This window comes from Martes martes (genome assembly GCF_963455335.1).
Source record: "Martes martes genome assembly, chromosome: 1".
NCBI classification, from domain to species: Eukaryota; Metazoa; Chordata; class Mammalia; order Carnivora; family Mustelidae; genus Martes; species Martes martes.
The window spans coordinates 90645009-90659230 of NC_137888.1; the positions used below are offsets into that span (position 1 = coordinate 90645009).

At 39.5% G+C, this 14222-nt stretch overlaps 1 protein-coding gene across 1 annotated transcript in view; it reads right to left on the bottom strand.

Moving 5' to 3' along the window:
• The window catches only part of WDR49 (WD repeat domain 49), a gene marked incomplete at both ends in the record, with an annotated part of 129708 nt that overhangs the window by 30994 nt on the left and 84492 nt on the right, over positions 1-14222 (bottom strand). The window contains 5 exons of the mRNA XM_080803291.1: positions 3697-3894; positions 4969-5156; positions 7200-7364; positions 9003-9101; positions 11396-11526. Of these exons, the coding sequence (XP_080659417.1) occupies positions 3697-3894; positions 4969-5156; positions 7200-7364; positions 9003-9101; positions 11396-11526 (781 nt within the window). The remainder of the gene's footprint in view (positions 1-3696; positions 3895-4968; positions 5157-7199; positions 7365-9002; positions 9102-11395; positions 11527-14222) is intronic.

The following is a 14222-nucleotide window of genomic DNA, read 5'->3' on the forward strand; positions in this document are numbered from 1 at the left end:
GGATGAGACATATATATGTAACTTTAATAAAGGTAGAAAGTAATAAGTGTCATAAGAAACACAGATTCTCTGAAAAGACAATGAACTACAAAAAATTGATATTCCCACTTTAAAATCTTGAATAGCAAGATATATGTGTACTAAAAACATAACTTTTGCTGAAAAATGATCAGTTAATTTTTCATAAAACTACCTTCTTTGCATCTAACTTCTTAGAAAAGTCTCAAAAAAATAATCAAATCATTGAGGATTTTTCACTGAAAATATGTTACATAATAGTTTTCACAAAACTTGACTACAATACTTAATATCCAGCAGAAGCTCTCATTGACATTTTATTTTATATTTGAGATAACAGAACCAAAGTCCTTGTCTTATGTCAATTCCCATCATATACACAGGGATGGATGAGGGAATACAGCCTGTGTGGTATGAGGGAGTCAGGCATCCCTAGGATATCTGACTGGCCTATAAACTGCTAATCTTGTCAGAAGGGACTACAGAGGAAAATGCCTACAGGACCCAGGAAGATCGAGGCAATGAATGAATCAAGCCTCCTAGCAAAGGAAGTTCAGCCCTAGCGATTACTGGCAATAGGGAAAGGTAGGGACTACGGTGAATTGGAAAGAACCCATTTTACAGTTATTCTCAGGGACTGACATGCGCCTTTTCAAGAGAAGCAGGAAATCTGGATTTTTTTTTTTAAATATTTCTTTTTTTTTTTAAGATTTTATTTATTTATTTGACAGAGAGAGAAATCACAAATAGGCAGAGAAGCAAGCAGAGAGTGGGGTGGGGGGAGGGAAGCAGTCTCCCTGCTGAGCAGAGAGCCTGATGTGGGGCTCGATCCCAGGACCCTGAGATCATGACCCGAGCCGAAGGCAGTGGTTTAACCCACTGAGCCACCCAGGCGCCCCAGGAAATCTGGATCTTATATCAAGTCTTTACTATTTAAATATGAGCAACTACGTCACAATTTAAACACTGGGTGAGTATGCACAACCCACAACATGGGCCCCCACAGGACCAGGAGGAGAGGGGCCAGTGCCCACACTTTGCCTAACACAACTGTGTTCAGTATGCGAAGAGGAGCACTGAATGCATCATGCATCACTAATTTATTCTGATAGCATAATCATCTGACAGTTTCCTGGGACAAGGCTATCTCCACAGATAAGTCATCTCCATCCCCATTTTCCCAACTCCAGAAATACACATACCACACTCTAAATTTTAAAAAAATCTAACTTGAAAACCAACCTCAGATCCATAGCTATGTTATAAAAATTGTTTAGTTATTTAAAAAATAACCTCATTCATAAAATATATTGAATCATATGGCACTACATTTTAAATACTTCAATCAGACTGCGTGTGATTGGAAAATTAAGTCTTAATGTAGGAAATTAAAATACATTATTGCATTTCCTCCTGTTTTTATAATTACCAGATGAGAATTAATTCAACTAAACAAATACAACATTCAAATGTAAGGCAAAAGTCACGACACTGTACACATCAGGTTTGTTCAGCAAAAATTTTCTGATCCAAATTATGTTTACTAATTGGGTCTCTTCTCCTTCTTATCTATGTATCACCATCTGTCTTCTATATCCTTCTGTTCTTTCTCTAAATGAGTGTCTCTTCTTATACAACCATGAGAAGGACATTCACCACTGCTATTTTCCAGTATCTACTAATTTATTCTCTTCCTTTCTCCCTCCTCTATCTTCCTCTCACCCCAATCCCACTCCCTGGGACCAGCAGCACCTATTTTCAAGATGGCTTAATCAAAGTGAGTCCTTGGCTGGGGGTATATCAAGCAGAAAAAAAAAAAAAAAAAAGAAAAAGAAAACCCAGCTGTCTCCAGGTTTGTCAGCCTTTACTAAGACCACCCCAGCTCTGGGGGCTCTTTTCCTGACTTGAACATAAGGGGGAAAACCAAACAATTTTCACACAGGCTTTTTGAGTCTAGAATCCTTCAAAATACAAAGACTTTATAAAACAGTCAAGGACAAATATCAAAGGCATAAAAATGAACAGTTTTAAAGGCACATGCTTCTTAATTAAAATAAAATTTAGCCGCAGCTACTGTGTGGTGGGCAAAATATGGCACCCACACCTAGAACGCTGTGATTTCTTGCCTCAGTCTCCTCTAAGAAACTTACTTTCCAGATGTCAGCCACTTGATGAAGCTGTTTCTTTACCTGTCATTCTAACCTCCACTTCAACTCCCCAAAGCCCAAGAGGCACGGCCATACAGCAATTCAGCATTACATTAACTTCTTCACTTACAGAAGCATCTTTCTAACTCATCTTGTGCTCAGAATGCCAGCTATGGCCCTCTGCTTCATTCACCACACACCTACACACACGCGCATGTGCGCACTTGTGTTACCACTCAAAGGCTCTTTTTCCCAACTGATAAAAGTCTAGCCCTTGCCTTATTTACAGAGCAGAAGAGACTTTACAGCTCTTGAGTGCCACCTGGAGATTCCCATATTACCCAGCCAAACATGGGCCCACCACCCCAGATTATTTTCTGATTTATCATCACCATTTGTGTCCCATAAGGTTTTATAAAACACTTTCAGAACAGGTTGACATCATCAAAACAATTCAAAAGTGGGGCAACATCAATCTTTGTCTTCCAAAATGAAGATAGTTGCTGTGTTCTCATGGCATGACTGAAAATGGAGTCTGCCAAATAGAACCAAGTCAACCAGCCAGACTGAAAGTGAGGTGTCAGCCCAACCTCATCCCACTGGCCTGACCTTATACCACTATGCCTCGACAGTAATGACTGAAACACATCAAACTGATATTTTGTCCCTCAAGTCACAAAGGGAGCAAGAACAGAGTCCCCATGAAAACAAATGGAAAAAATAAAATAAATCTGAGATACTGAGATACTGAATATTTCCTTTCTACTATGCCCCCCACTTCCATTTCTCTTAATAGACAGGGAACTTCCATTTCTCTTAATAGACAGGGAACTTAGTTTCGTGGGAGGAAGGGTTAAAAGCATGAGCTCTGAAATGAGCCAGCTTGATTCAAAAGCTAAACTCTACTACTTGATAGCTTCTGTGAGCTCAGGAGATTGATTCAAACCTTTTGTGCCTCTATTTTCCCATTTGTAAAATGGCGATAATGAAGAGCTCCTCCCTCATGGGATGAGGAATTGTGATTACATGAGATAATTCATGTGGAGACCATAGAACAGAGCCCTAGTCATACAGGAAAAACTCAGCAACTGTTAGTAGTTGTTGTTACTTGGTGAGGAGTAAATCAGACAGGAAGAGGGTTTTTTTCCTAAAATTTTCTGTATTTGATTATTACTTGACAGTCATTGTCCTCTACCTGCTTAAGAATAACATAATTATATCCACACTGCGTTATTACTAGACATTGAAACTGAAGGAGTTTTAAAGAGAAGGTTTTCTCAGAAATCCTGAAACATTTTGAGCTGCACAGAGCCACCATCTTTCCACGTCTCTAGAGTCTTCCACTTGATGGGACTGTCATGGTTAATGGTAAACAGGACAAGAGACGCCTGGAGCTACAGCTCCAGAAATGGAAGTCAGTTCTTTCATGACTGATGAACATTAACAGCTGACGAGACTCAAATAGAAATCAGCCCAAGTTCATACTAAATGTCAAGTAAATACTAGAATAATAAAGAAGCAATATTTCTACCTGACCAAAGATCCAGAGAGGAGCACCATAGACATCAGTCACACAAATGCTGCAGTCTGCAGACGAGGAGATAATCAGTAAGTGGCCACCCATCTTACACATCTCTAAGGAACTTATCTGGTCTTCATGAGGTCGGAATGATCGTATCAGAGCTGGGGCCTGTGTGATTTTTCTCTTGCTGGAATTAAGACAGTATTCCTGAATGAAAAGAAATTCCAGAATTCTAAAAAGTCCAAGTATTAAATTATTGCAGCAACATAACACTTTTTCTTAAGATGTCTGATATGGAAATGAAAAAAAGTACATTTGGGAAAAATTCTCTGTTCTCCAAATGCAAAAGAATAGTTCATGATAACAGAGTTTAGAAAAATTGTACTAAGTGTCAAAAAAAGGTTTTTAACTGATTTGTCTGAATCGAGAAGTGGAATGAAAGGAGGAGGGGAGGGGAAGAATGAAAAGCAGAAAGAGTTAACAGTCAAGTCAGTTATTTGAGAGAGATGAATTCTACCATTTGTAGATAGTTGCATATTATGTGATTTTATAATATTATTAGAAAATCAAGCAGGTAATCACTGACACAAAAATCCCAAACTAATTCAGGATGATGATAATGTTGGATGAAGGGCCAATACTCTGTTTAAATTAGGTTTACAGTCTCATTTCAAATAAGGTATATCCTAACTACTTATGCTCAAACAATGCTTCCGTACCTTCCTGACAAGACTGCATTACTAAATTGGGTGAGTGACTTAACTATCCGTACATATACACATATATAACATATACACATACACATATATGCATGTATATGTATATGTGTGTGTGTATATATATATATTTGTATGTGTGTATATATGATTTATTTATTTGAGAGGGAGAGAGCGCATGAGTGCAAGTGGAGAGAAGGGCAGAGGGAGAGGGAGAGAGAGAATCTCAAGCAGACTCCCCACTGAGCACAGAGCCTGATGACATGGGGCTGGATCTCACAACCCAGAAGATCATGGCATGAACTGAAACCAAGAGTTGGCTGCTCAACTGACTAAGTCATGCAGATGCCCCTGACTTGGGAAGATTTTCATACTGAGAACAATCTGTTTTTCCCCATAAATTATTTAAGAGATATCTCTGCCTGCTACATGTTAATGTTTCCTTTACAGTACTCAGACTGATCATGTCTTCCCTTATCCAGGAGATAGATAAGACCAGATTCCTAGTTATCTGCAGCACAAGGCAATCAAAAATAATAAAGATATGAGAATACTGTCAATTTACTTCTATATCCCAGATTTTCAATTGTCCATCCAGATCTCCTGTGGCGAGGTATTGGTTTGATTTATCAGTAGACATAATAATGGATCCAACTCCACCATGAGCCAAAAATTCAGCCAGAAGTTGCTTCTTAAATGTGTCCCAGAATCTGACATACCCAGATCCTCCACATGACACCAGGTTAGCTCCTCCTAACATGTAAAACAATACTTAATTAGGAAAATGTGACAACACAAACCAGAAAAAAATGTCTTCAGTGGCTTCCCATGCGGAAAGCATATGGCTATTGGAGAGGTAGGCAGCCCGGATAGCAATTTCCAGCACTTCAACTTTTTCCAATATAAAATGGAGATAATGCCATGATAACCTTACTGTTTTGTGTTGAGTATTAAATGAGATTGGAAATGCAAGATGTTCCATTACATTGAATTCCCTTTCCTTCATTATTTCAATATAATTGGTTTTAAAGTTAGATAGAATTAATTTGTTCCTCCAAATAAGTTTATCAAGTATTAATTTCAATATTGTGATAATATTCTAATTACATTAACCCATCTTTCTTAATAACCTATATACACATATACCAAAGAAGTAGAATTCCTCCTGTGTGGAGTTGGCAGCATATATGTCATTAGAACAGCATAGATGTTAGTTTCTCTACATAGCATCATGCATTTAGGATTCTATTTATGGGCATGTTTTTAATTTTTCATCAAGAATTCATTGGGAGCCCTTATGGAACCCTTTTTTGGCTCATAGGCCTAGAACTCACCTTTTCATTTTCTATTTTTATATGCTTTGTAGAAACACTCTACATAAATTATTCTTCTGTGGCCAAGTTCCTATTATTATTTGATAAATCTGTAGATGACTTTCAATTTACTTCACAAATGTACTGCCAATTAACAATCATATCTGTTTAAGGTAGAAATAATGACTTGTAGCTGCTTCAGTGGAAACAATTTGGGAATACTGATAACATTAAGAAGAATTAGTGTAGAGGAAATGAGAGCAATTTCAGGATAATAGTTCATTTTGTGAATAGAAGGGAGTTCTAGCAAATACAAAGTTTTAGAACCTAACTGTTTCAAAGTCTATTCTAAATACTACACAAAGTTTCTTAAACTCTTAAGGGTATACCTTTACTGATTTTTAATGCTGAAAATTTTTATATAAAAATCATGTAGATCTTCTATCTGCAAATTGAATGTGGGTAAGTAAATATGGAAAATGCGGTTTGGGTATGTTTAGATTTTTTCATACACATAACACCTACACGTCTAGATTGTCCATACTAAGAAAAAATACTTATAAAACAATTTTTTAGATGAAAGGTAAAATAATATGCATTATTCTCAAAAGCATATTTTTATCTAGGGAAAATGCAGGCAGCGTCAACACCATGCTAACATAGCTATTGAAAACAAGGGGGAAATTAAGCAAAAGGTTATTTCATCTATGTAATACCAAATAGCTAAGTAAGTGACCTCGTGGCACCAGTCTTAACATACATCTCAGCAGAAGCACTAACCAGGACCCTGACTTACTTTGGAAAGTAAGCATAACTGGTAATGATACCCAAGCCACTACAAAAAAGAAAAGAAAGGGAAGGGAGGGAGGAAGGTAAGGAAGGAGGGAGGAAGGAGGAAGGAAGGAAAGAAGGAAGGATTGGGGGGGAAGAAGGGAGGAAATTAAGAAAAAAGCAAGCAGCTCTCTTGATCTAGGATCAGCAGTTATTTCAAATTTTGCCATTGCCCCAATCTCCAAGTTTCTCACTATTTTCTTCTAGCCCATTTTGATACTGGGTTCCAGCACAGTCGGACTCTATCCTTCTGGAGCATATAGTCCTAAGCCTTGGCATGTATATTTGGACCCTATTTCTTGCTGTGCCCTCTATCCTACCAAACCTCTTTATGCCACAGCTGGCATACCAACTCAGATTGTCATCCAGAGCAAACAGTTTGCCAGCATTTCTTCCACTCGGATCCTGAGCTGTGCAGCACTAATTCGCTGGGGGTTCAAGTCTGGCTCCTGCTCCTGGACCATCCCTTCTGAACCCCGACCTTGCTTGCTGTGGCTGGGGGGCCTCCCGGGACCCAGCACTGACTGTTAGCTACACGGGGTCAAGCTCTACAAGACCCACAAAGGAACACATCAAATGGTCTTCATTGCTCCCTTTCCCCACATTTTACAAATATATCAATCCACAGTCAGAATGGAAATGTATGTTATACCTGTCTCTGCGGTGGTTTTTCTTGCTTCAAGGAAGCAGAGCCCCACAACAGCATTACTGCCCTTGGTGAGGGTCGCCAAGGAGTGGGCTCCCAGTGCAGCCTGGTTGGTGCCGGGGCAGGCGGAGCGGCTCCTCCCAGCGCTGAAAAGCTTTTGAGGCTCTGTACCTGTGATGGACACAAAGCTAGGTGTCTTAATGAGGAGAAACATCTGCTTTTCAATTGAATGCTTACGAAAAACAACAGGCCCGCCTCCATCCGTCTCCGGTGACCCCATCAAGTCTCACACTAGGCTTCCAGTGAACATCCATCAGACCTTCTGCTATTCACGGCTTCAATGCCAACTTGAAGTGTTGTTTGACTCCACTTTTGTTTTGCATATTACATACACACTGACTGTGTTTTCCCTTGATATGAATTAATAGGGACTTCATTTTGTTGTCAGGGTTAATGTCTTAGAAATCCTGATCTGTTCAAGACAATCGTGATTCTAACACCATGACATTTTCAGCTCATTAATCATTAATACTAATCTTGCAAATAATATAATGAACATGAGCTATAATGACTATTTAAATATATTTAAATGATCAGTCTAGCAGCAATATTATTTGCTAGTGAGTTACCCTGGAGAGGACCTTCCTAGGGGCACTTCAATTATCTTGTGACATCATCTCCCGGCCACACTAATAAGAACTGGGGATATTCAGAATCTATGAATAGTCTGTACATAGCTATGAAAAAATCTACACAGGGAGGATCTGCAAAATCTCAAAGCAAGACATCTCTAGCAATGCCTCTCTTGTCTTTTAGAAGTTTGATAATATCCACTTTTCTTTCTTATCTACCTCTTTGGAGTTTTAATCGTAGCCATAATTGGGCTTGCTGTAAGAGCAAGATGTCACTCTCCTGCAGGCCAATATAAAGGAAGAGGCAGAATTCTACCCTTTCCTCAGAGGGTTCAAGTGAACCCTAATGGCTAACTCTTCATACAGATAGCAGGCCAGAGCTTTGTGCCTACAGACAAGTAAGCCCAAATCACTAAGGGCTTACTCTTAACAAATTACTCCCTCCACTTTCATAAAATAAAGCTGTATTGGAAGACCTGTCCTTTCCTACGGTCCGATCCAGCTCTGTGAGTTTATCCGATTGAGACAACAGAACCTCAGTGGGCCATGAAGAATGACATATTCATTACCTAAATAAATAATCCTAAGGAAAAATCTTCAGTATCTAAGGAAACTGAAATAAAATGCAAAAGGCAATTGTCAAGACATTTTGCTTAAGTATAAAATATTCATGCGCTCGGCTAAACTCCCATAAAATACAATATACTCCCATCTCGTGCCCCTCACAGGTTTCTAAAGCAAGAAATAATTTAAGATTTCCAGGTGGCGTAATATTTAATACAAGCTCTAGACTAAGCCCGAGCAGCCTATCAAGTGAACATGAGCTCCTATCTTCCTACCAAGGGGTACCAAGATTCACTCAAAGGCAGTTTGGTTAGGTTTATTGGCAAAAACTAAACTAGATGGAAATGAGAGGCCTGCTCCCTGCTGTCAGTAATTCAGAAAAGCTGGTGTGGCATAAAGACAAGCAACAGCACGCCACAGAGAATTTGCTAAGCCAAGTAAATCTCAAGGTTCTTTTTAGTCACTTTGACAGGACAACGGTCTCACTAATCCCTGGTGCTTATAGCCAATCATCTATAATTTAGGGGTGAGCTGCATCAGGTACATGAATAAACAACAAAGCCTACTGTGGTTTGATTCAGCCACGTTATTTTATTTTCAAACTTGCACTCACCCAGTTTTGATTCTAGCAGCCTCTGATAATCAGGGTGAAGGACGCAGTGAGCGTTTTCTGTGTTGTTGTTCCACAGAATGATTTCTCCATCATAACTCCCTATATGAGCCAGGATGGAGAACATAAATTGCCAGAAAGTTGGAAAACATGAGCAACAGCAATGGGAGAAGAAGTCACTATTTGTGAACACCTTACACACCATCTGGTGCATATTAGGTATTCTCTGTATTTTTGGAAACATGAATAATAATGACTAGTATTTTATTAAACAACTTACAATCCTCATCGTGTACCTGTGTATTCAATGTACTGGAAATTACTGCCATATCTTTTTATTTTATAGTAACAAGGCATTCAGAATAAGGGCTTTGCAATTAAACAACTTGAGTTTGATTCTCAGCTCTGCCACCTGCTGGCTGTGTAAACGTGGTTAAGTTATTAACTACCTGAGGCCACAATTTCATCTATAAAACTGGATTAAAATCGAATTTATTTCATAACGTTGCTGTGAATGAAAAGTACTTAGAATAGTGCCTAATATATTTTAAGAACTAAAAAAATGTTCATAATAATTATACTTTTTTATTATTGAGGGCAAACAAATCAAATCCTTATTGGTTTGTTTGCCACATCTATTCGTGTGTGTGTGTGTGTGTGTGTGTGTGTGTGTTATTTTCATTCCCTCCCTCCTATATTCTTTATTGAATAACGCTTTCTCTAATTTAAAAATTTCCCTATAGAAAGTCCTTCCCTACTGCTCATCACAGAAAATACAAAAAAGCCCAAATAGTGAAACAGTCTGACCAACCCTGTCCTGGGGAGGAGCGAGGCACGCCCAGACTGCTGTTCTCCACAGCAAGGCAAGGAGAGGTCCCCACTGAGCAGAGTATCAGGGTCAAGTGAAAAGCAGAAGGGAAGACCCGCATTTGAGTGGGATGTACAGAGGGAAACTTTCTTGGGATCGGGAGAAAGAAGAGAAGAATACATATGAAACTCCGTATTGTTCTGGCAAGAGCAACCTGTGTAACTCAAAAACTGGCCAAGGATGATGGATTTGCATGGATTAACTATACAAGAGAGTAGCCATCTGCTCCCATGATTTTGAAATGCTTAAGTTATAAAGTGCCTGGCCAAACATTTTCACATAGGACTGGTGGGATGAGAGTCAATGAAGACACCATCTATCCACCAGTTACAAAGGTAAATTCTGACACTTTTGGAATAATAAAGATGCAGCCTTATAGCTTGTCTCCATCACATTTCAGCATGTGCTACCACCTGCAGGGCTGGACTTTCAGCAGCTATAAAGCAAATTCAACTGCAGAGTTGGCCCTACTGGCAGGTAATCAGGTAATTCCTAAAGACAGTGGAAATGTAAGTGTACACAGAGCTGTAAACCACATATTGTAACACTTCACAGATATCCTGGCTCTTTTCCTGTGAGTTTTCATTCCTCTTAATTGATGACATTTTGGGTTCTATTAAAAAAACAACCTAGGTTGTCAAAATATGGACTCTCTAATTTCATGGTGCAATCTATCTTTATAAATTGTTTCCTTTGGCCAGAAATGATACAACGATTTCTGATCCTCTTTCATATGCACATCAAAGCATGCCCATGCATCTTTTTAAGGACTTGGATTTGTAGGCATTTGGTGAGGCCAGTCTTTACCCAAAATTACTTAGATTAAATTGTGCCAAAGTGTTAGTATGCTCCCATTATGAAACATCTGAGTGCCACAGAAGTAGGATTTGTTCCCATCATTCCTAATGCTGTTTCTGGGAAAAGGACAATAAAAACAAAAGCTAACATTTACTGATAAGCTTACTGTGTGTCAAGCACTGTATTAAGCCCTTACACAGATTAGTTTACTCAATCTTCACTCTAAACCAAGATATTGATTTATTCTTATTAGCCAGAGAGAGCCATGGTGTATAGATTAAAGAACTTGTTCGATATGATGCACTGGATAGTGGTGGCACCAGGATCTGAAGCCAGGCAGCCTCGCTGTAGAGCTGACAGTCCTCACCACTAACATGCTACCCTGGAAGTAAGGACCAAGAGTAGCTCTCAGTGCAAAGGCTGAGTCTTCAAGAGATGTATTCATTTTGCAGTCCAGAAAAGGATTTTTAAAAGTGACTGAGCCATGGGGCACCTGGGTGGCTCAGTGGGTTAAAGCCTCTGCCTTCAGCTCGGGTCATGGTCCCAGGGTCCTGGGAGCGCTGTGCTCAGCAGGGAGCCTGCTTCCCTTCCTCTCTCTCTGCCTGCCTCTCTGCTTGCTTGTGATGTCTGTCTGTCAAATAAATAAATAAAAACCTTTATTAAAAAAAAATGACTGAGCCAAAAGAAACCAATCATTCACCACTGATGGTCCAGAGAAGGTTCAATTAACCTGTAACAAGAGTTTGTGGGGGTAAAAATGCAGCGCACAAGATATCATCACGGTGCTGTATTCCTCCTTTCCATTTCTCAGGCTGGATGAAGAATTGATTGAAGTTTTGTAGTCGAAACACCATAATAGCCCTAATAAAAAGGATGCAGAATTTAGCTGTGGATCCAAATGTGATAGAGATCTTGAGTCGCCAGCATCCACTTATCATCCACAATCCTGAACCTCCCACACTAAACTTTTTTTATTATTTTCTCTTCGAATTCCCTGGTACATTATGAATATTTAATATTACAAAGTTAATTATCCTCTCACAGCCATTAACACCAAACATGTATGCATTTATCAAATTAATTATCCATCACCAAGAATCCAAAGCCAAGTTTCCCCACATAGGTACCAGACACACACTAAGAGTTTTTTGACAGTAACAATAAAAAAGGAGATGAGTCTGTGAAGAAATAATACTTGGTAGTTGAAATAAAAGAAGTAAGGTCTTTCTTCATGAGAGATTCCATAGAAGTTCACATGTTAACATTCCCTGTGGCATTTTCCAGACTTACCTGACCATAAAGTCCCATATCAGATAGCATCTCGAAGGGCTACCATTTGTGAAACACACCTGGAAAGTGCCACTCCAAAGGAGCAGAACTCTGGTGACAGACATATTTTGAGCAGAAACAATAGTTTTAAAAAGACCAATATCTTGGGGTACTGCTGTGAATCTGACAGGCCAGGATAGGCAGGAAAAGAAATGCCTGGGGCCTGGTAGGGAAGGGAGGAGCATGAACATTAAATTGTGGCCCATCAATATCACCTTGTTTCCACACGATGATTTAAGTTCTGGCTATCAGACTATACTAAGTCTCTCGCTCCTTCTAGAGGCATACACACCTCAAGTGAGCGATAGTAACCAGTTAGTAACCACAGGCTTGGTGTCTTCACCCTCATTCTCTCCTCACCTATCCAAAATCTTGCTTGTATTCCCAAAGGTCTCCAAATTGCTCCATCACTGTAAGTTTTCACTCTCTGAAGGATGTGGCTTTCTGCTCCTAAAAATTCTTTTTTTTTTTTAAAGACTTCATTTATTTATTTGACAGAGAGAGAAAGATCACAAGTAGGCAGAGAGGCAGACAGAGAGAATGGGGGGAAGCAGGCTCCCTGCCGAGCAAAGAGCCCAATATGGGGCTCAATCCCAGGACCCTGAGATCATGACCTGAGCCAAAGGCAGAAGCTTAACCCACTGAACCACCCAGGTACCCCTGAAAATTCTTTTCTTTCTAGTACATCCTGCTTCTCTTCTTGCCTCCCTGAACTTCCACTCCCACTCTCTATTTTCTCTTCCCTCTTCTTCCCTTCTTTCACTATACACATTCCTTACTGTCATTCTTCTATCCCTTTCTCTCTACTCATGTGGGTCCATTCAGGGATTCTATCTACCACCTCAGGTTGCAATCTTGCTTCTGTGAAAATGGTTCTTAAATTTATCCACATTCATAACTTTCCCCAGTGTTGAGACGTTCCCACTTGCCAGGGGACAATTCTATATAATGTTCCCATCAGCAACATATCAAGAAATCCAAAGTTTTCCTCTTCCGTCCACACCAGGTCTCGGTCCTAAATTCCCTAATTTGGTTACCAGACAAGCAGTCCAGCTTCCTGTGTGCTTCTCTTCCTCAGTCACATCAAACACTTGGACTCCCACTCTGCAATATGTTAGCAAATTCATTCCTTCCTTTTTATTTTAAACAGCCAATGTCAACTACCTAGTCCGGTGTTCACTACCTCATCACTGAATAATTTTAAGAGCCTCTTAACCAATACCTTTGCCTTTAGTCTATCCACCTCTAGAATATCTTTTATTCTGCCACTAGATTAATCGTTCTTTGGGGGGCCTTTCATCTATATTCATTTTACAAGCACTTTTTTTTCCACATGGAAGTCCATATTCAGGTGCTGCAGCAGATAGAACCATGAGCATCAAATGACTGACATAAAAAGGGAAATGCAGTAAATGCAAGGAGGTACTGACCTGTTGCCAAGGAAGCCCAGCTATAGAAATCACAGAAGGCTGAGTGAGGGGTCATATTTGAACTGCACCATAGCAGACGAGTAGGATTTGCAAGGGGAAGGCACTCGAGGCCGAGGAAACAGCCTGGTCAAATATAAGGCTAATGCCTCATTAAAAAACATGTATTCGTTTTCCACTCTCTTCATGGCACATTTCAAACGAGTGAGCCATTATTCAAAAGCCAGTGCTATTTGGGTCCAATCTACTTTTTTAGGATTAGTTCTCTCTGCTCTTCTACCCTTGATAGTCAAAGTAAAATATGAATCCCCAGCTAAATATTTGACAGAGCTACTGGAAGCCATAAGGTAAATATGGTTCACCGTCCACCTTCCAGCTTCACTCTTTAATTTATTTAAAGAGTTTGGGGACAATATTTTTATTTCAAAATAGGATAGATGAATTTATGTTCCAGAATGTAAAATTCACCTGGATTTAAAAGGTAGAATACAAGGCTTCAAATAAATTTCTTGCTTGTAGGAGCTGGTTTTGAATTGCTAGATGCATTCAGGGCCCAAGTTTCTGAAGCACACTTTCTTGTTCAACACAAACGAAACCTTTACTGTTCTCTAAGCACCCTCTACATTTCTAGCTACTTTGTTTTCATTCATGATGTGCTCATCCATCCCTCTATGGATTTCCTTTTACACACAGTCCCATGTCTGCCTACCCATACACCCATTCTCTAAGGCCCATCTTGTTCTGGTAGGCTTCTTAATAACTAGAGTTGAAAGGAATATTTATTTCTTCTCATCTCTCACT